The following is a 20,647-nucleotide window of genomic DNA, read 5'->3' on the forward strand; positions in this document are numbered from 1 at the left end:
ATAAATTAGGATCAATTCAGACTTTCTTCAACCATTGCAAGATGATGGACCTTACTTGCACTTCACTTTCCACTGCAGTAGAATCATTAAATTAGTTTTCCAGGAACTGACCTAAGAAAATAAATAATGAAATGAAAATGAACTGTACTGGAGAATGAACTCTGGTTAATTGATTTCTTAGAACTAATTTGAGCTCAAATAATTTTTGCTGTTATACAAGCTTTAGGGATAAAATTTATTTCAATGCAATTATATGGGCAGTAAAATCAAACAGCCAAAATCAAAGCAGACCATCAATTTCCCAAATACAAAGAACTAGCTTTCTAAAAGTAACTCACTGTTTCCTTCATGAAGTTTCCACTTATCTAAGTGTAAACTGTGGCTATTGAATTTTTAAATTAATGTTTAAAGTTCATTACTGAGGCAGATCCCTCAGTGTGCATTTAGAAGCTTAGTTGAAGGCTTTTTCTCCTCTTTTATCTTCTCTTCAGATATGATAGAAATGGGTTTTTTTCTGCTAATGAGCAAGATTAAGTAGATTATTCTAATTAGCAGGTAACTTTGCTGTGTTGTGTTTTAAAACAGACGATACTTTGGTGAAAAAATTGGGCTGTACTTTGCCTGGTTAGGCTGGTACACAGGGATGCTCTTCCCAGCTGCCTTCATTGGATTGTTTGTCTTTTTGTATGGAGTCACTACTTTGAACCACTGCCAAGTCAGGTAACGTGGGAACTTTTATAAAGAAATTGCAACAGTGGGTTATTATGAATAATATAAGAGCTCTTCCCACAAGCTGTTAATTATTTAATTTTGAACTGTTGAATGAACAGTCAAGAAAAGACTACGTAATTGTCATGAGAGACCCAGTATCAAACTTTCCATGTTTTATGCTCCTGAATTAGAATGAAAGGAAATGCCTCTTGCCTAGTTCCAGTTGCTAATGGTGTTGGCAACTCAGAACAAAGTAGGAAAAAAGTAGACCCCATCATTACTCTTTAAGGGGCCAGCAAAAAAAGAATTTTCACTGGGGAATTTTCACTCTCTATAAGGCCCTTCCTAGAGATCCACCACAAAGGCATTCCTCGAGATGAAGAAATCCCTGGGCCTTCTGCTGAATGCCCAATCTCTAAAGTTTGGGCATTTAAGCCACAAGTATGACTTTGTCTGAAGTTATCCTCACCCTCATCCTACCAAAGGTCACTCTAACTCAAGGGAGAAGCTGGAAACAGTAAAGAGATACTGCTAGGTTGTCCCTGGAGAACTGCACTCCGCAGTTATGACTGTAAACTCTGTAGCCTTAGACAGCCAACAAATATTAATTATACACATGCAGTTATGAACACCTTGGCTTCGGTTACAGACCAGTTTTGTTCAATAAGTAACTGAATATTAGCAAGGCCTATCAATACAGACAGATTGTTGTGCAGATTGTTGTAGTTATGAAGCTATTAATTTTTGTCTTCTCTATTTTTCCAGTAAAGAAGTCTGCCAAGCTACAGATACCATAATGTGTCCTATATGTGATAAATACTGCCCCTTCATGAGGTTATCAGACAGCTGCATATATGCCAAGGTATGTTTTAGGCTATGGAAATACAGATGCTTCCTGGTAAAAGCATGAATTTTGCCTTTTGCATTTTTCTTTAGTGAGCTTGGGTAGATAAAGTCTTAAAGGGACAGATCAAGTTCCGCCAACATTAACACTGTCTTTTGCCAATACTTAGTTTGGGTTGTAAAACATTTGAATGCCATTTGCACTTAGAGATTCAGCAGTCTCAGAGGTCATGGATGTGTTACAGTGTCCTTGACATCAGCCTTTATCTCCTCATCTATCCTCTGTAAATGACTCCATAAAAATAACACTTTGGGTCTGAAATGATGCTCACATCTGGTGTTGGCAGCGGTCAGTCCCAGGCCAGGCTGTCAAATAGTCCTATCAATTCACAGTTGGATTTCATATGTCAAGAGAAGGATACTCAGGATTGTCAGGCCAGCTAAACTCATGATCACATTAATTTTAGTAGGTGAAAATGTAAAATAAAGGCTTATTATCACAAATTGATCACATTTTTAATATACCTCTCAGGTAACCCACCTTTTTGACAATGGAGCTACTGTCTTTTTTGCTGTTTTCATGGCAGTGTGGGGTAAGTTTTCATTTTGATATTTTAATTGCACTATCCTTTTCTTAAAGAATGTGATGCAACATTGGTCTTTTTGTTTTCCAGCACACTTTTTTTCTGACCCTATGAAAAAAGACTTGAGACTTTTCTATTTCTGCAAAAAGGAAGATGGAATTGATTGAATCAAGTTTTTATTTGGTTATAATTTTAATTAGAATGAAACCATGAATGCAGATATGAAGCGTCTATGTAGTTTATATACATATAATTCTGTGGTAATTTCTAAACATTTTTAAATCCATTGGTATTAAGGCCTTCTTTCTATTACTACTCAGGGCTTCTCCTAGCTTAGGGCAGCTCAGTTTAGTGTCAGTATTAAAATGAAGTAATAGATTTTTCCCCACCTTGCAGAGAGGCATTAAAACTTAAATCCATGTAAGCTGGTTGCAGTTAAAGCAAAACTCCAATGAAATAAACAAAATATTTCATTGAATGGCAATTTGATAGGTGTGTGGTGTAACTGTTGTCATGGAGGCTGAATTTTGCCCATAGAAATGTTCTATTTTTGGCTCAACTGTTTTTCCTACTATGACATGTAGGCAGAATTGAAGGCAAGAGGAATCAGTAATTTCTGGCAGCACAAAAATTATTTCAAGCAACTCCTAAACATGCCCAGGCTCTTAGCTGCTACCAAGCCATTCTGAAGGAAGTTAATAACTTTGGAATATGGCTCAATGAGGTGACTCAAAAACAATATCCAAGTCCTTGAGCTATCTGGATTTAGTCATTGTTCTCCTGTTCTTACTCACATATCTCCACCTGCTTTGGAAAGGTGTCCAATTAATTCTTATAATCTTGATTTGAAACTGCAGATCTCTTTACTGAACCACAAGAAATATCCAGGAAGCACCATGAGAGACAGCAGGACAACATAGATTAGCCTACCTGTCTACCTCAGTTCCTTCCTCCAAAACTCCAGTTTTGTCTTAGTTAACCAATTAAATTAAGTCATATACCAATCAAGCCTATTTATGCCATTTCATGTAAGAGTGATAATACTAAAATATTACCAATCACATTTAATAAAAATCCAGAGATCATATAGACATTATGTTTCTGTTTGATATTTCATCTTTGTTTTAGAGCTACATAGAGCTAAGAATCACCAAAAATTTCTAAGCCTTAAAGATATTTTTTAGATGCTTACTCAACTTTTCTAAACTCTTTCTCCATGTATTCACTGAAATTGAGAATTTCCAGGACAGTGTACAGGCAGGCACATCTCTACATAGGAAAATTGATGGGTTAGCATTGCTGAACATTTATGGCAGTGTTCCTAACTGCTGGTGAGCACTTCTTTAGAGTGTAAATTTTTGCAACAGTGCTTTTGGTCCTCCTTAACAATAACAATGCTTTCAGAAAACAGCTGTGTTCACAGCATGACTTCTGTGTCTTAGCAGTACTCAGATCCAGGGCTGTAGGAAAAGTAGCTCTAGATAAGGGAAGTCCCTCACAGAGGTGACCATGCCTGGTTCTGTCTTGTGGTTGCTGCCTTTGAAAAGGCTGAGGAAGCTGAACATTCCTGCCTACGAAATGTAGTCTCTTTCCCTTTCCTCTCTTTAGTCGACAGAAACCGGGTCTCTCTCTGGTTAGTCTCTCCTTCCTCCCCTTCCTTCAGCATCACTGTCAGACTTCCAGACCCAATTCCGTCTGGGACCCTCCACACCAGCCTGCCAGGACTGAGCAATGCACTGTTCACCCAGGCATCTACAGCACCTAAGTCCAGAGTGAGATAAGAAAAAAATACAATAGAAGCTGCCCCCTGGATGATTGGGCTACAGGAGAAGAGACTATAGGACAGGAGTTGGGGTGATAGCTTTCCCCACCATTTTTGCTGGCTTACACTGTGCTTGTGAGCTGACTGCCAAGAGGGAGGTAGGGGCAGCACCAGCAGGAGCTCTGAGTGTAGGGTACCGTTTGGGGAATGGGGCAGTCCTCTGGCTCCATACAAACCAATCTTCCTTAAAGAAGACTTTGCAGAGAGAACAGTGAGATTGTGGAGGTATTTTCCATGCAGACAGGGCTAAAGCAACATTCAAATAAAGGAAGTCACACTTTCCAGGGATTTTCTGGTACTGTATTTACTAGTTGGCTTACTGCCTGTGTTAATGGATTTTTAGTCTGCAGTAGGCTTATTGGCAGCTGCAGGCATTGCAATCATCGCAGTAAATCATAGAGGAAGAGAAGAATCAATGATAGCAGTTTGATTGTGGAAGTGGTTTCTTCTGTCAGCATGAAACAGCTGCAAGCACATAAAATATTGGCTATTAAAAGTTCAGCTTTCCAGATGATCCAGTTTGACAGACACTGACATATTAAATAATTATGGCAGTGCTTTCATAAAAAGAGAACAAAAGCAAAAAAAACCCCAAAAAACAACAACAACAAAAAAAACCCGCAACAACAAAACAAAACAACAAACAAACAAAAAAAAGCCAGCAAGAACTGTGTTACTTCTTTAGCCAGAGTTTACACACTGTTTTGTTATTATCTAAAGTATTTTCTTCACTTTCTTTAGATCCATTAGTAAGCCTCCATCTTGAGAGAGAAGCCTCAGCTATTTTCTTATGAGTTTCAAAACAGGTGTGGCCATTGGTCTTGACATGAAGATGTGATCTACGTGGTGCTCTCATCCTTTTGCTCTAAAGACATTTTTAGTTGATGAATTAAGTGGTTTGCTCCCATTTTAAATATAAATAAAATGCATCTCCAAGTGATGAGCAAAGTGCTGCGGCCAGGCTGCAGAGAAGAACTATCATGACAAATACCAGCAGGGGGTGCTTGATATGTGCAGCAGCAATGAGCCTAACTGTAGGGCTCTGAAGCTCAGGGACCCATCTTTTGTAACCCTTCATTGTGGCATTGAAATGAGACCCATCAAAGTAAGGTTGGAAATGTTAAGTGTATCAGGGGATACTGGAATAGAAGTACACTTTTCTTCAAAAAATGTCTTGACCCTTCACCTCACTTATTTAATTTCTGCCTGGTGTAAGCAAAGAAGTAAAAGTAATTGATAAAATAGAAAAAAAGTATGATAGTTACTAAAGCATACCTGACAGCCATATGACTTAAGGAAACTTTCATTTTTAACTGGTTTATCAAAGGACAAAAAGTAGTTTCCCTTCAGTGCACTTAAGGAATTATTACTAGCTTGTAAAAGTTTTTCTGTATTGAAGCTACTTTTGAAAGGAAATATACTTTCAAACAGATTGAAGCTATAAATCTTTGTGGTTTATAGGAAAAAAGTAAGTCCCTGTAATCACTAACATTTCTTAGTATTTTTTTATTGGTGAACAGATTGTCATTGATGCTCACTGAGATGTGATCATCTCAGAAGCTGGAAAATAATTTTTTCTTCATGACATTTTCCAGATCTTCAAAGCTTTCAAAATTAGGAAAGCAATATCATATTTTGTGTGTCTATGCTAGGGAGAAACACCTCCACTTTGTTTTTTATGTACGCCTTGAGAAATGTTTAGCTTGATGATAAAGCAGCTCCTGTATCTAGGAAAAGTTCCTCTCTTTTTGCTGCCTAAATTTGATTCTTGCCAAAGACAGAAAATGAGAGAAAGAGGTTAATTCAAAAAATTTTTGACATTTAAAGTGAAAGAGAAAGTAATTCTCATTTTAAAAATCTAGGTAAATTTGACACTCAATTGTCTCCAGTATGTTTCAGTAAAGCAAGATAAAACTGTAGAATTTGCTTTTCCAATTGAGGTACTGGGAAAACCTATTGCAGAGCTGTTACTGCCTAGATGTTTCCTGAAATTCTACAGCAAAATTTTGTAACTGTTCAATCCAAAAGTCCAGAAATTTATCATTTCTAAAGCCATGCTGAATACAGGGTAGGCTGGTGGTAGTTTCTCTCTCTCTCCAAAGTACACATCTTTGGGGGACTAAGGGATACAAGAAAAATCCTTTTTGAAATTTCTTCCTGTGTAACATGTTTCCTTTGATAAAGGAAGTAGCTTTAGAACACTCACTGAAAGGCAAATTTGGAGGGGAAAAAGAGAACTAACATGAAGATTTAAACACCTCTTTCAAGAAATAGGAAACACCAACATAAAACATTTTTTCTATATGTGTTAGTCTAATAAAAGATATTACTTCCCCAAAAATCTTGCCTCTAGCATAAAAGGTTGACACTGCTCTGCTCTCTGAGGAGATAGAATTTAAGGATGTTTTTCAACAATACTCCTGGTATATGGAATATATTCTAGGAGTCAGGATAGATATTTAAATGGTGCTCTGAAATACAATAGAAAGAGGATTTCTGAGAGAAGGTCAGGATAAAGCTATTTCCTACAAGAGGCCATTTGCATTACAAGATAAGATCACAATTTGTTACAAAAGCATCTGAGGAAATTATGTTAAAACAGCTATTTGTACAAGTGGATAGTGAGGACCCAGCTGCAAGGTTGAGTTCTGAAGTAGACAAACATAGTATAGGAAAAGCTAGTAAAAGATCTGGGAGCTAAGGCCAATGAGAAAAAATTCCAAGCAGGAATTTTTGAGAAAACTCAGCATCTGATTTACAAAAATGGGAAAATACACATGTGAGAAAATACAACTGTGTCCTGTTGAATGCCAAAGTCAGAAAAGAATGCTAAAGTTTTTATAGGGTATTTGTAGTTAAAATTACAATTAGAAAATAAGCAGAGACATTTGAAAAATGCAGTACTTTTAGAAGACCTCAGTAGCACAGTGAATCAATCAAAGATGTTTATTTATAGCACATTTTAAAATATCTAGCAAGGGAAAATACATACTGACCTGAACAGAGGGAAGAAAGTGTAACACGGTGAAAGCTGAGACAGCACTGTACAGAACATCATATTTGGTACTTAATGATTAGAAAATCATTATCTAAGAGTTTCAGGGCTGGGGCTGAAACACCTACTGGAGTTCTGCTACCAGCAGCTCTTTGGAATGGAAATAAAGTGATAGAAATCAATCAAGCTTCTTTCTCCTAGGTTTCCAAACAGTGCGGGACTACTTGTGTAGCCTGAACAAAATAATTCAATATGACCTGATGGGAGAGAAGCAGCTCCACCAGGAAAAAAATTCAAGGAATGAACCACGTTGTGGTTCAGCAGCAGTGGAACCACATTAGCACTTACTGGTTTTGCTGATCACAACCAATCATACTGCAGTTATTACAAACATTTATAGAAACATTAGAGTCATGACTCTATTAGACTAAAATCAAAGTGATTGTTACTTGGTGTAACATAATTCCAGCTTTCAGAAAAATAATTACATGAGATATGAAAATGCCTACAAACCAAACACCTGCTTTGTTACGCATGCTTTTAATACCTTGCCTTGTCTGCATGTAGGGTTCATTTCCTAGGCATACTTTCACTGCCCTGGCTAGTACAATAAAACATAATTCTTACTGCCTAAAAATTAACTTTTCCAAACTGATGCCAGCACTTAGTATCAGGTCCCATTTTTATCAATATGCTGCAATAGGGCAAACAGACCATTAAGGATACGTTTAATGACTGGATGTGAAATATATTGCTAGACTATTGTGGCACTGTTACAGCTGATACTGTGCTAGCTCATGAACAAAGAGGTTTATGTTCTCTGCTTATCAGTCTGCTGCTTCTCAGTGAGCAATAAAGGAAAGAACCAAACTTCACAGTGGGAGAGGAAGCCTGCCCACTGATTTGTATTAGCTTTATGTAGTTTCTACATCTTTTACACAAAACAAATGTTTAAAACCCATGTAACTTTAAGCAGGCTGAGTATTAACCTTTGGTTATTATTATGTTATTACTGTTTCCTTCATTGTTCTTTCCATCACAAAATGTAAGCACAGTTGCCACGGAAAGGGGGGATTTCTTCAAGTCCTTTATATTTGATTGGTCTGTCAGGGCTCCTGGAAAGCCAATACCTTTGTGCCTGGTCCCTCTGTCAGTGTCCTGTTATGGTGACTCTCCACTGAGCTGCCCACTGGGTCAGAGGACGGTTTGACTGACTCGTTCAGGAACACACACCAACAGCAGAAGAGAGACCTCCCCCAGGGTCTTCACACTTTTATTCAAGTGTGTTTCCCACTGCTGGCAAATGCCAGAGCCCTTAAAAGACACACCAAAGTTTAGAGGGCAACACTCTTTTTTAATATACACACTGTGAGTGGAAAACAGGTAGCTGACTACAAAAATGTAGTCAAAGCAATATCCAGACAACTTCTAATGATCAATCAAACCTAGCTCAAGATGATCATTCAGTGAGCATAGAATACAGTTATTACCCAATAGACATTCCTTTGGAGGAGGAGACAGGTTCAGCCCATTCCCTGATCCCAGAAATCATGATGGAGTCTTCTCTAACTTTTTCCCATTCTTAACTTACTTTTATACTATTTGTTCACATTTAGGTGGAGCTTGAGTGGCTCTAGTGATGCATACCTTTGGTATTGATAGGTGAGGGGAACTCATACCTTGAAGGCGGGTAACTTTGGGATGGAGGTGCATGTTAATATTACAGTTAAGTTTTAATAAACCCAGTTCATCCAGGGACAATGATTTCACCACAGCTGATGTCTCAGCAACAAGACACCTTCTCCTATCTTCCCTGGCTGACAGATGCTATGCCATTTTTCAGCAGCAAAATACCATCCCTTGCTCCTCCCTGCAAGGATTACATTAGAGCCTGACCTCTGTCTCCATTCAACTCCACCCTCCATTCCAGTCCCTTTAGCATGTGCTTAAATTTGCAGTTTCGATATACGGGGAGTCATGGTGGAATAGGTTTCAGGCATGCCAATCACATTCCATCCAGGGAGTGGCAATAGTGTTTTACCCTGCAATTTCCATACTGTTCTAACTTCTGTTCGGAATGTGAATATAATCTCCCAGCTTTCTCTGATTTCACTCCTAGTCATCTTCCCATAGCAGTCACATGTAGGCCTGTTACTCCATCTTGAACTCTATCAATAAGGGCTGTACTAGACAACGTTTAATTAGCAGACGTAAATACCACACCCCATATACAAACTCATGTCATGTAAAAAGAAAGGGGAGTTGGATTAAAAAGGTGTAAACCAGAAGTTCCCATTTCCCTAGCAGTATTCTACAGATTTTCAAATGCACTGGACTGTGCTTCCTCTGAGTTCTGGTTTCTCTGTAATGTAAATGGTCTTCAAAGAAAGAAAGTTACTCCTTTATGTGCAATGGTTGCAAGAAACATTTAGCTTCATCAGAAATCTGTTTTATCTAGCAGTGATGACTCACAGAAACAGTTCTATTCTTTGAGAGCCCTGCCTTGGTTGGTTAGAAATTAAACATTCTCATTTAGCACTAAATTAAATCTCTAAAGCCTCAACTGTACTTGAAGCAAGCAAGCTAATCCTTAGAAAGCAATGCTTTTTGAAAGCAGTTTTGATCATCAGCATGATTTGCTGTGCGAAAGAACTAATTTATGCAAAGAAATTAAAATAATGTAACAGCTTCATCCAACAGTTCTGTGATAGTCATTAACATTTTCTTGACTTAAAAACAATTTTGCATCTTTTTTTCTATTTGTTCTAGCCACTGTTTTTCTGGAGTTTTGGAAAAGAAGGCGAGCAGTAATTGCTTATGATTGGGACTTGATAGACTGGGAAGAAGAAGAGGTTTGTATAAAAACCATGTATTCCTTAATCTTTAATACAAAATTATTTGGTTGAAAATGTGTGGTTTCATTTTGCATTTATTTTCAGTTCATTCTTTAAATGTTTCTAAACTGTGAAATAAGCATTTTTCTCCTCGGTTGTTTCTTTTCTTACACTTTTTAAAATCTAAATTAATTTGAGAGATTTCAGGGAAGAAATGGACTATGGGAAAAATGCATTTTTATTTTGAAAACTGGAAATTCTTGACAGCCCAGAGTACCATGAATTTTGGCAAATGAGCTTTTATCTATTCTTTCAGTTTGTTACTGAGAGTATTGATGGAAAGAAAGCTTTTTGAGGCTTGTACCAGTCCTGAACATTCAGGTACTGGCTATCTGAGAGAGAGAGAGAGAGAGGGCTTAATTCATTCTGCGTTGGTAGAAGAAATCCCCTTAGGGAAGGAACTAAACTGCAGAAAATAGCCTTAATCTTTTCCTCTGGTGGTCACCAGAAAAACATAACATGCTCTTGGGACTGAAAACTCAAGTCTAAATAGATTTAGAAGGTTTTATTATGCAGGAGAAAAGCAAGATTCAGTGAGTGTTGAAGAAAAAGTGCTCCTCGAGTGGGATTTGGACATATAGGTGTCTACAAATCTGCCCTCCTTACTCTACAGAAGCTCTTGGAATGATGGTAAGAGGCTGCTGCAGTGGTGTCAGTGAAGTTGAACCTCTACATTGTTGCTTTGGTGGAAGATTTTATTTTTTATCAATCTTGCCAGCAGTGAAACAGACTTCTGAGTTATGGGATTTTTGTTTGTATAAGGCAAAGTAGTTCAATGAGGCCATGAAATGGTGGAATTGCTAGTTGGATTTTCTTTTAAATGCTTAATTACTAAGAAAATAACCCAAGAACATAATGAGAAATAACTTAGACAACTGAAAATTGATGTCTTTATAACAACAGGAACAGTGTTATCTTTGCACATATGCAGAGAGTTCTGGGTAATACCTCAGGACTATGTTCATATACATAGAATATGTTCTAATAGTGATTCAGCTCTTCTGAGATTAGCAGGCTCTTCTTGCCAATGCTAGCAAGTCACAAAGGGATTGAGGTAGCTGTTTTATGTAGATTGGAAAAGTCTGTTTTATGTAGATTGGAAAAGATTCATCCTGTGGAGTTCCATTTGGAAGTTGTATGTCAGTGAGAAGTCAATGATAATTTCAACTCCATAAGGTAAAAAAATTTCTCTTAAAAGTGCTGCTTTCTAGTAAAATCACTGCTAATTAAATTTCCTCTCTGCTTTCCATTCAGTTATCTCTAGACAAAATCAGCTGATTGCTTTTATTAGTTATTTCAAAGGCATCGATTAAAGAGTTCTAATTACCATTTTAAATCTCAAGCTTTTGATAATGCAGATTGTTATTTTTGTTAACATTATATGTTGAGCCTTTGCTTGCTTTAATTTTCATTGTCAAATTGAAAAATAAAGTTTTGTTACAGAGGAGAATTTATTAATTCCTAGCAACAATACACTGAAAAAACACCATTTATAAGGGTTCCTATCTCTTTGTTATCACCTTCCTGTTCTAAATGAAAACATGAATAAATGAAGCAATGAATATGATGGAAAGGAGAATTGCACTTATTCAGCTATGCAATCTTGTAAATTCCTCACCACTTTAGATTCCTATCCAAGAAAGGCATACAGCAACCCCTGCAATGTTCATGCCTCTCAGTCTGGGGATATTAACTGCGTGTGTTCTGGCTCTTTCAGCCCTACATATCTGGATTTCCTGTTCTTGTAAAACAGGTGCAAGGTGGGAGACAAGGAGAGCAATTGCATCTTGGGTGGGCACGCCACAAGAAACCAACTGCATGCAGTTCCTGGCACTCCCAGATGAAATCTGGCTTCTGTTGCTATTTGTAGCATATTTTTTCTTTTTCTTCAGTGTCGCCTTCTTTGTATCATTAACCTCAGTGATACACAGTACTATTTACTTGCCCAAGCATTGCAGAGCATCATTAAATGGGTACAAAGTGTCATGACAGATTTGCAATTTTTTTTTTTTTTTGAGAGTATCTGTAAAAATAGCATTTGCATTGTTTGCATCAGCTGGAGATTACAGGATATGTGGATATGATAAGAAGTTCCCTACGCTGCAGATTGTAAAATACAATCAAGCCTTGGCTCAGAGAGGGGTGCAGAGAAGTAAAGGTTTCTTGTCTGTGACAAGCCAGCTGGCAGAGCCCTTGTGCAATCTACAGGGTGAACTTCTCAAGAACCCTGCTTCACTGCTATCACACTCTCTCCTTTTTCATGCCCCTGGGAACACAGGAATGCTACTTACATTGTTCCTTTTTGCCAGGTTATGGTCTGCTCAGCTTCCCTTGGCCCCTGGTATGGCAGGGTAAGCTTGGGCAAAATAGAATAAGAACAAGAACCTTGCCTCCACAGAAACATGCTTAGCCTTTTTGTATAGCTGATGTAGGGCTGGTTCCCTCAAGCACATAAGTAGTTATAGAAGCATTGCAGCTAGGCATACATGACTCTTCATTTCTTTTCATAACTTGCTACCTGATTGCTGCATGAATTTGGAAATCAAATGCGTTGAGAAAGCATCTTCAAAACATGGAAGAAGGAAAATGAGACATGACTTCTTCCCCCTCACCCCCTCCACCACCCTTCAGGGGAATTTTTTTAAAACAGATGTAGGCTTTCAGGGTATCTCACCTTTATACACATTCTGAAGACTTGCATGAGCAGTTAATATTCACCTACTTCAATGCAGTCATTTAAGATTTGGGAATTTCCAATTTTAATCAGTCAGAGTTCAGTTACATGCAGTTGAAGGGCTGGAAGTGACTGAAATTTGTAAGCTGGTTCTTGTCTGCTCCCTTGTAGCCGTTTGTACCCTGGAACAGCTCTCCAGTATACAGTGGAGTGCTACAACCAGCATTTGTGAGAGTCCATCCTCCCAGCCTGGTGCTTTATCTCACCTCTGACAGTGTTCTGGATGCCAGATTGGAACAAGGTGGCACAGGACACATGGCTCTTGGTGGATGTCTGCATGTTAGGGCAGCGGGGTAGCACTGCTGGAGGTGTCACCTACACCAAGGGTGAACTCTTGTCTTCTGGCAATGCTGCACACAGATGTAACCAAATCTCTCCCCAAGCAATCCCCAGGTTTCATTTCATGAGACAGTTTTTAATGGCAAAGCAGGCTTTGACATTTCTCCTGCTAATAATATTGTCCAAGTTGTTAAGAAGCAATTGAGAAGTGTTAGATGGCGTGTATCCTTCTTGAAATCATGAGAAGCTTTTGCTGATAATGGAAACATAACCTAATGCCTAACAAACAGCAACTAGGTTTGGAAAAAGGAGGTTTGGCTGTTGGGGTCTTTTTTGCTTAGTTGTAAATTTCCAGTATTAATAGGATAATGTCAAACTGAAAGATTCTGTGGTATCAAACTTAAAACGATTTGTCTTGCAGCCACAGAGTTTTGACAGAGCATTATTTAGAGAAATAGCTAATTGGGGATTTTGTTAAATACTTTCAGTACCTACTTTTATGGGTACAGTGATTTATTCTAGTTCTCCTGAAGGAGACCTGATTTCCCAGCTCAGCTTTTATAGCAGCTGTGCCAGCTGCTGAATTCAAAGACATAATTCCCCAGAACAGTGGCCTGATAAAAGATCTGAAGTTTCCTACAGAGTTTGTCCTAGCTATGCTGTATGTGAACGTTATCTGTCTGCTCTTTAGGAGGAAATACGTCCACAGTTTGAAGCCAAGTACTCCAAGAAAGAACGAATGAACCCCATATCCGGGAAGCCAGAGCCTTATCAAGCATTTGCAGATAAATGCAGCAGACTCATCGTTTCTGCATCTGGAATATTTTTTATGGTTTGAGAACTTTTATTTATTTAACAGTTGAAAAAGAACAAAATGTCATTATCTCAGAGATAATACTGGATATCACTACTTGAAAGTGAAATAAGCTCTATGAATGTTGAAAACCTACATAGAAAATCACTTGCATTTTTGTCAAGTCCTACACTGGTTGACTCTTCACTGAGTCTCACAGATAGCTAACCCCTTCCTTCAAGGCTACACCTGTGACACTGTATGCAGTGACACATGCTGGAATAGTGACACTGTCACACTCAGGCACCAACTTCAGTTGACCGAATTAGCTCACTGGTAGCGTTCCCTGTGTAAACGGTGGAGAGTGATGGGGAAAGTTGCCATAGGAGAAGTAGTTGTTCTCCATAAATTTCACAGAGAACCTAAATAAGATGCTTAGAGTGCTTAATGATGTTAATACAACCTAGTTTCTCAGTGTATTGAGGAGATGAGGAACAAGAGTTCATATTCCTAGTGCATTTGAAAGGCAGAAACCAATGTTTCTTGATTAAAATGATGCATTTATCCCCTTTGCAAAGTGCAAAACTTAAAGGAGCAGCAAAATCTCTCCTAACAGAGAGCTTTACACATTTCTGCAGAAACGCCCCCATCCTCTAATTTCAGTGAAGCAGTTGTGGGCTGTTATTCACATGACAACAGGCGTGGTAGTGCTAGTCTTGAAAACGCAGTGCTGGTCTGGAATCAACAGACTGCCACGGAATTTACTAAGGCTTTTCCAGGAGACAAGAAAATTATAGATGTGTACAGCCTCAGGAGCTATGGAGAGCCAGGTAGGTGAGCTAACTCAGGAACAGGGCAGAGGACAGTATGAAATTGATGGGTTCAAAATTGTTCAAAACAATCTAGGTCAAGTTCATTATTGAGATGAGCTGTGCTCTGGTACATCAAGTGGTTGCACACTCTGACTCAGCCTTTGAGGTCACATAGTAAGGACTGTGGTCTCTGCTCAGAATTGATCCTACAACTCCAATATTTTGTGTATTCCCGCCCCCCCCCCCCTTTTTTTTTTCTTGAATGGTGGCAGTATTTTACTCTATGCAAACTCAGTCATTAATCTTCTTAGACTAGTGATAGATCTTACTGAAAGTGCCAGAAAGAGTAGCCTTGCTCTAAATTGCATGCACCACAAATTATTGTCCTCATAACAGCCCTTGAAACAGGCTGTTATTTTCACTGAAGTTATTTTTATTGTTGGCATAGCATGGGCTTCCAGCAAGTTAGAAAAACTCCACTTTTTTGACCATTTAGATAATATTTTTTTAATTACACCTATATGAGGAGATATACACTTACCAAACTTTAAGTTAGAGCAGTTCTCAAAATTTCTCAGCATAGACTGTCACAGTGTAGTAAATAATACAACTCAACTGTTGCATAAGAAACACTAAGTGACTAAGCAGCCTGGCTCAGCTGTGGCTTCCTCATTCTGTCATATTTGCTAAAAGTTTCATCAGAGAAGAAATCACAAGGGCAGTTGAACTGGTTACCTTCTCTAGATAGAAACTTCCCAGAACTGTAGGAAGAAACAATTAGCTAGGCTAGCTTGGCAGGGCTGTTTTTGAGGCAGTGCTTACAAATGGAGACATTTGGTGAAGTCCATCAAAGCACAAAGTCCATCCCAAGTATGATACCATCAAGCTGCAACATCAGTTTGAGACTAGCTGTACCTTTGGACATCATGTGCAGATAAGGAAAATTTCTAACTCCCAGAGCTGGCAATACCGCTTCTCACATTAATGCTAAGGAAGAGGAACATTTTCAAGAAAATGTTTAAAACTAAAAATTATTTTAGTATTATTTCAACCATATTTTTCAGCATGAGAAATAAAAAGAACTTAACAAGAAAAAAAAACAATCATGTTGAAACCTTTCTCTGGAATCAAAATGAATACACTTTTAAAGTGTTTAATTTAATTTAATTTTTCAGAGTTTCAGGGAGAAGGTAACTTCTGTTCTACTGGAAGAACTTCTGTTCTGTTCTACTTTTCAGGTTCTTCTCTCTGATTTTTTTCTTCCTTTAGATCTGTGTGGTGATTGCTGCTGTTTTTGGCATCGTTATTTACCGTGTTGTGACTGTCAGCACTTTTGCTGCCTTTAAGTGGGCTTTAATTAGGAATAACTCTCAGGTTGCAACTACAGGGACTGCCGTGTGCATCAACTTTTGCATCATCATGCTACTGAATGTGGTGAGTAAAATTAACATATCCAAAGTTATACCTAAGCCACCAGAGCAGTAGATATCTCAGTCAGCAGACAACGAAATGCTTTCACTTCCTTTTCCAGCAGGAGTGGAGTGTCTTGCTAAGCCAGACATGGAATTATTGTTTACAGACATCATTCACTATTTATATAAAGTGCAATTCCAAACCCAAAATATTATGTGAAGTATGTTTTAATATTTTAAAAATATTCTAAGGAGACATGATCATACCTCTGATTTATCCTCTGCCACTTCTTTCCCTTTTCTGTGTTTGCAGTTTTCAGTCCACTTCATTAATATTCTTCTTTTTAATTGTGTTTTGATGTTATTTTTTAAATATAGTGACAAAGCTAAGTTCTTATTTACAATTTTTTCAGTAATTCCAATCTCAGTTTTCATGGTAGTTTTCCAGTGAGGATATGCATATACAGACACAACGCCCATAAGCAGAACTCTCTTGAGCTGAAAGTTCACAAGGCTTGAGCTGACATGATTTGTTCTGGAGTGGCCCATAGCCTTTGCCAATGTGCACCAGAGACATGGTCTGGGTGCATTGCAGTGGGGCTGGCTGATGGCTGATATTGTTGAGAGTTGGTTTGGAACCAGACTTGGGACAAAGACAAAAAATGAAATTTCTATATGGCAAAAGTCCCTGTAAGACTGGAAAAAAGTCCCAGTAAGAAAGGAGGAATTGATTTCCTCCTTTTACTGAGATGCTGATATTGCTCTGGTAGCAATGTGTCTGCTCTTTGTTGCTTTTGCAAGAGGTGTACGGCCTTTCACTACCAGATCTTGTCAACTGACATAAGAATGCCTTTTAAAGGGAAGGAGGGTTCAACCTGAGAATCAGCCAGGTACTGGAGCCAGGGTAGAGTATCTCTATCTACTCTATAGCAAGCATCTCCTGCAAACAGCTTGTTAGGCTTCACTTCAGGAGATACTCTAACTTACTTCCTAGGGAGAAGATGAGATGTTGTTTGAGATCTGCTCATTTCCAAGGCTGGCTTGGAGACTTCTTTCTTTTCTATGCAATATCCAAGCATCTCCATAATCTAAAAAATATTTTTGACAGGTCCTTTTTTATATAGCAGGAAATTCCAAAAGTCTTTGCTGCTGGACTTTGTTTCTTCCTTTGGCATAGACAAGACTGGATTAGTGACTAAGACAGTTTATCTAGAACTGTTGTTTTTCCTATGTTTTCCGTTAGGTGGGACCATAGGCTGAGAAAGGGCAGAAAGGAAGAAACTGGTTTTCTGTCTGACATTGTACTGAGGGCTCTCTTCTTTATGTTATTTTTATTTTATTGGGTTTTTTCTCCTGCTTTTGGGGCATTTCTTAACTCCACCTAGAGCACGATAAGTATAAAAGAAAAAAAAAAAAAAACCAAAAACTATATATACCTATGCCAGTACAACATCCATTTTCAAGCTCTCAGTGTAAGTCATTGTATATGCAGTGAAGCAGCAACAAAGAAACACTGCACACTTGAATTTTTTTCATTCTCAAAGAGTTTTACAGCTCAGAGATTTTTCTTTTAAATAATGGAAGATTGCTTGAAGGTGCCTTTTGAGAAATTTTGTTTTATTTTCTAAAATAATCAAATAAGTAGAGAACTGCAAAGATGGATTTCTTAAGCCTCATACTCCATTCGATAAACACCACAACCTTAGATCTGGATATAGCTCATGAAAGAAGAAGATCCACAAAATATGAAACTGCAGGAGTTTTTCAAAGGAAGGTTTTAGGAACATAATCCCTCGTTTCCTATTATGGATTAATGTAGTTTACTGAAGGGCAATGGTGAGACTTCTTTTGGGAGAAGAAAAATCTCCAGAAGCAGTTCAGGTACTTGAACCCTGCATGAACTGTGACTCAAGAAAAGTGTCAGAAGAGCAAGAAAAGATACAGTAATAAAACCAGAAAGGACCAAGATGTGCATAGCAGTAGAGAATTCACTGTTAGAAGCCTTGAAAGGCAGCAGTGATTCTGATACAAGTTGATAGCCTCTCAGAGAATCAGGGGAAAGACCTAGACCATAATTCCAGACCAGATTTTCTGAGCACTAAGTACCTATGACACATCCATCACAACAAAACAAAATGATCCTCAAGCATAATGTCTCCCAGATAATCTTGCAGCCTGACCTGAAAACAATCACTAGCTTTACCTAGGCTATGAAAAACTGTTAATTCCAGTAATATTGCCCATGGACAATACAAACAGAGAACAGAATATGATCCCAAACAGCGTCCCTTGAGGGTAGTAATGATAAACTACAGTAACAGATAAATAGATTCAGACATTGTTAACAGAATCTCTAACACAGTCTTACTGTTCCAAATGGAATAGCAACTGAAGTTTTGATAAACCCTTCCGTAGAGCAGTTACCATTTGTATAACAAAACACACTCCCTGCTGGGATCAGGATATAAATGATCCAGGCATTTAGCATGTTTGCAGTTGCCCTTAAGAGATGCTTTTAAACCCAGAAAAATCTACCTTTTTCATTACTTGAAACAAAACCATTTACTCCAAAGGCAGCGGAAAGCTATTCTAAGCATGAAGTGATTGTTAACATGGATGAGAGATTTCAGGATGACTTCAGTTCTTAAGCAGGCAGTCTGATATGTAAACAATACCTAACTCAATTTAAGCAAGAGATTCTAAGGATAACTGCAAATAAAAAGAAACATTGCTGATATGCTCTGTATGAGAAAGTAAATACTTGAGCCTGAAATGTAAGAGGCTTTTTATTCCTGTAGGCATCAGTGAGAGTTAAGGACATTTAGCAATTTGTAGGAACAGGCTCCAGACTCATTTAAAGCAAATGGAAATCCCTGTATTAATTTACTCTAATACTGATGGTGTTGGTCATGTAGTTAATAGGTTCAAAACTCCCTTGCAAATACTGATTGCAGAAACCCTCCAAGTTAGTTTTGTAATCTTTATGAAGTTTGGAGTCTCCTGGAGAGTTTGAAAGCATGGTACCTGAAAGTGTGGAAAGTACCACTCAGGATTTAGCAAAATGACACTGGCTCAGAGTAAGAAATGTGTCTGGTGGTGGGGATTACAAAAGATTTTCTCTGAAATAACCCTGACCCCCTGTATCTTTCCTTTCAGCACCGAAGTGCCAAACAAAACCAAAAAGCCCCAAAACCCCAACATGTCCAACATACCATCGCATGCTCTTCTAGGGTGATTTTTTTTCTTTTGAGGTGAATGTCCCATAAGTGACTAAAACAAAAATCTCAGTTGTGCCATTGTTTCTGCTTTTCTTTTTGGAAAAGTTCTCTCACCCTTTTTCAATTTGTATGTAAAATAAGGACATTGACAGCATTTCTTCTCCATATATTATGGATGAGCATTAGATATAAAATCTTTACTTTTCCTTATTTGATTATATCATTACTGTATTATTATGTAGTTTTATTTTCATTATCAGAACATCACAGAATCATCTGCATGTCAGATTTAACATATTCTCCCTAGAAAGCAGTTCTATGTTTTTGAGACAGCCATGTAACTAAGAGGCTGTTTCTTCTTTGTTACAGCTGTACGAAAAGGTTGCTCTTTTCCTGACAAATTTAGGTAAGTAATATTAAATATAAAATTGAATAATATTGTACTGATTTATTCGGTGTATAACCATATACCATGATAAAATTCAAAATGTCTGCATAAATATGAAAAATCCTAACTAATTTGCAATCTATAGGAATTAATGTTTTTCTTAAATTTCTAATAAGAAAGTATATAAACTAAACTACTGTGCCATTCAACCAGTGGTGGCAACAATCATCCATCTTTGTTCTTGCTTCAACCCTCTGCCATCTAAGAATGTAAACAAATTGTTTACTAAAATAAAGGTAAAATTTTTACCTTGGAGGAAAAGTCATGAGTTTTCAGGCAGACTTAGCGCTCACAACCTCCAGATTTGTAAACATGGAAAAAGGGGAAAAAACTTCTGGAGAACAAATTCATAGCTTGAAACTAAGGTGCTGATTGCCTATCAAACATTTGCCTCTAAGGTCAGTAAGGAGCGAAAATGACTAGGTGAATCATCAACCCTACCTACACCTGAACCATATAATGTTCTAAATTTCAGTAATCCTTTCGGCTCACTCACAAAGGCAGTCTTTATGCTAGAGCAAGATAACCTGTTTTCTAAGGAGAGCATCCACTGTCAGTGGGAGAGCAATAGGCTATCATTCATATATCCATGGCTCAGACAGGATCTGCGGAAATCCTGATATATTTGGAAGATTGCAGTAGTTAATGGCAATTGGCTAGGGCTCCTTAGTGTCAAGAGGCCTGAAATGATACTATGGCTGAAGACCTATTAAGCAAACTAAATTATTGCAGGTATACAAGTGGTTTGAGGAGATGATTTTGAGTTCCTGGAAACCTGTGTGCACTGATGATGTTCAATAAATTATTTTGTAACAGATGGACAGATTTCAATGTTTTAATGCTCAAAGGAAACAACTGCGTTTAGCTACTCTCAGGGCTTTTCTGCATCCCAGAAGTCACTGGTAATGTGTTCAAAACATATCTGTGTACAATAGAATTTTATTCTTTTATTCCTTAGTTATCGGAGAGTCCTCATTTGTATGCTGTAGTTTAAAAATATTTTTGCTATCCTGTATCTATGAAGAAAATATCTGCTAGCTACAGTTAAGAAATATGACTTTCAAGTTTGTGAATTGTACAAGCCACGTGCTGACAGCCTGGG

General features: G+C 37.9%; 1 protein-coding gene across 1 annotated transcript in view; it reads left to right on the forward strand.

Annotated features, from left to right (window-relative positions):
- Positions 1-20,647, forward strand: part of ANO4 (anoctamin 4) — a 120,515-nt gene that overhangs the window by 77,165 nt on the left and 22,703 nt on the right. The window contains exons 12-18 of the mRNA XM_066319366.1: positions 586-720; positions 1,477-1,573; positions 2,087-2,147; positions 9,725-9,807; positions 13,554-13,694; positions 15,737-15,901; positions 19,467-19,503. Coding sequence (XP_066175463.1) covers positions 586-720; positions 1,477-1,573; positions 2,087-2,147; positions 9,725-9,807; positions 13,554-13,694; positions 15,737-15,901; positions 19,467-19,503 — 719 coding nt within the window. The remainder of the gene's footprint in view (positions 1-585; positions 721-1,476; positions 1,574-2,086; positions 2,148-9,724; positions 9,808-13,553; positions 13,695-15,736; positions 15,902-19,466; positions 19,504-20,647) is intronic.

Source organism: Sylvia atricapilla, chromosome 5, assembly GCF_009819655.1.
Source record: "Sylvia atricapilla isolate bSylAtr1 chromosome 5, bSylAtr1.pri, whole genome shotgun sequence".
Lineage (NCBI taxonomy): Eukaryota > Metazoa > Chordata > Aves > Passeriformes > Sylviidae > Sylvia > Sylvia atricapilla.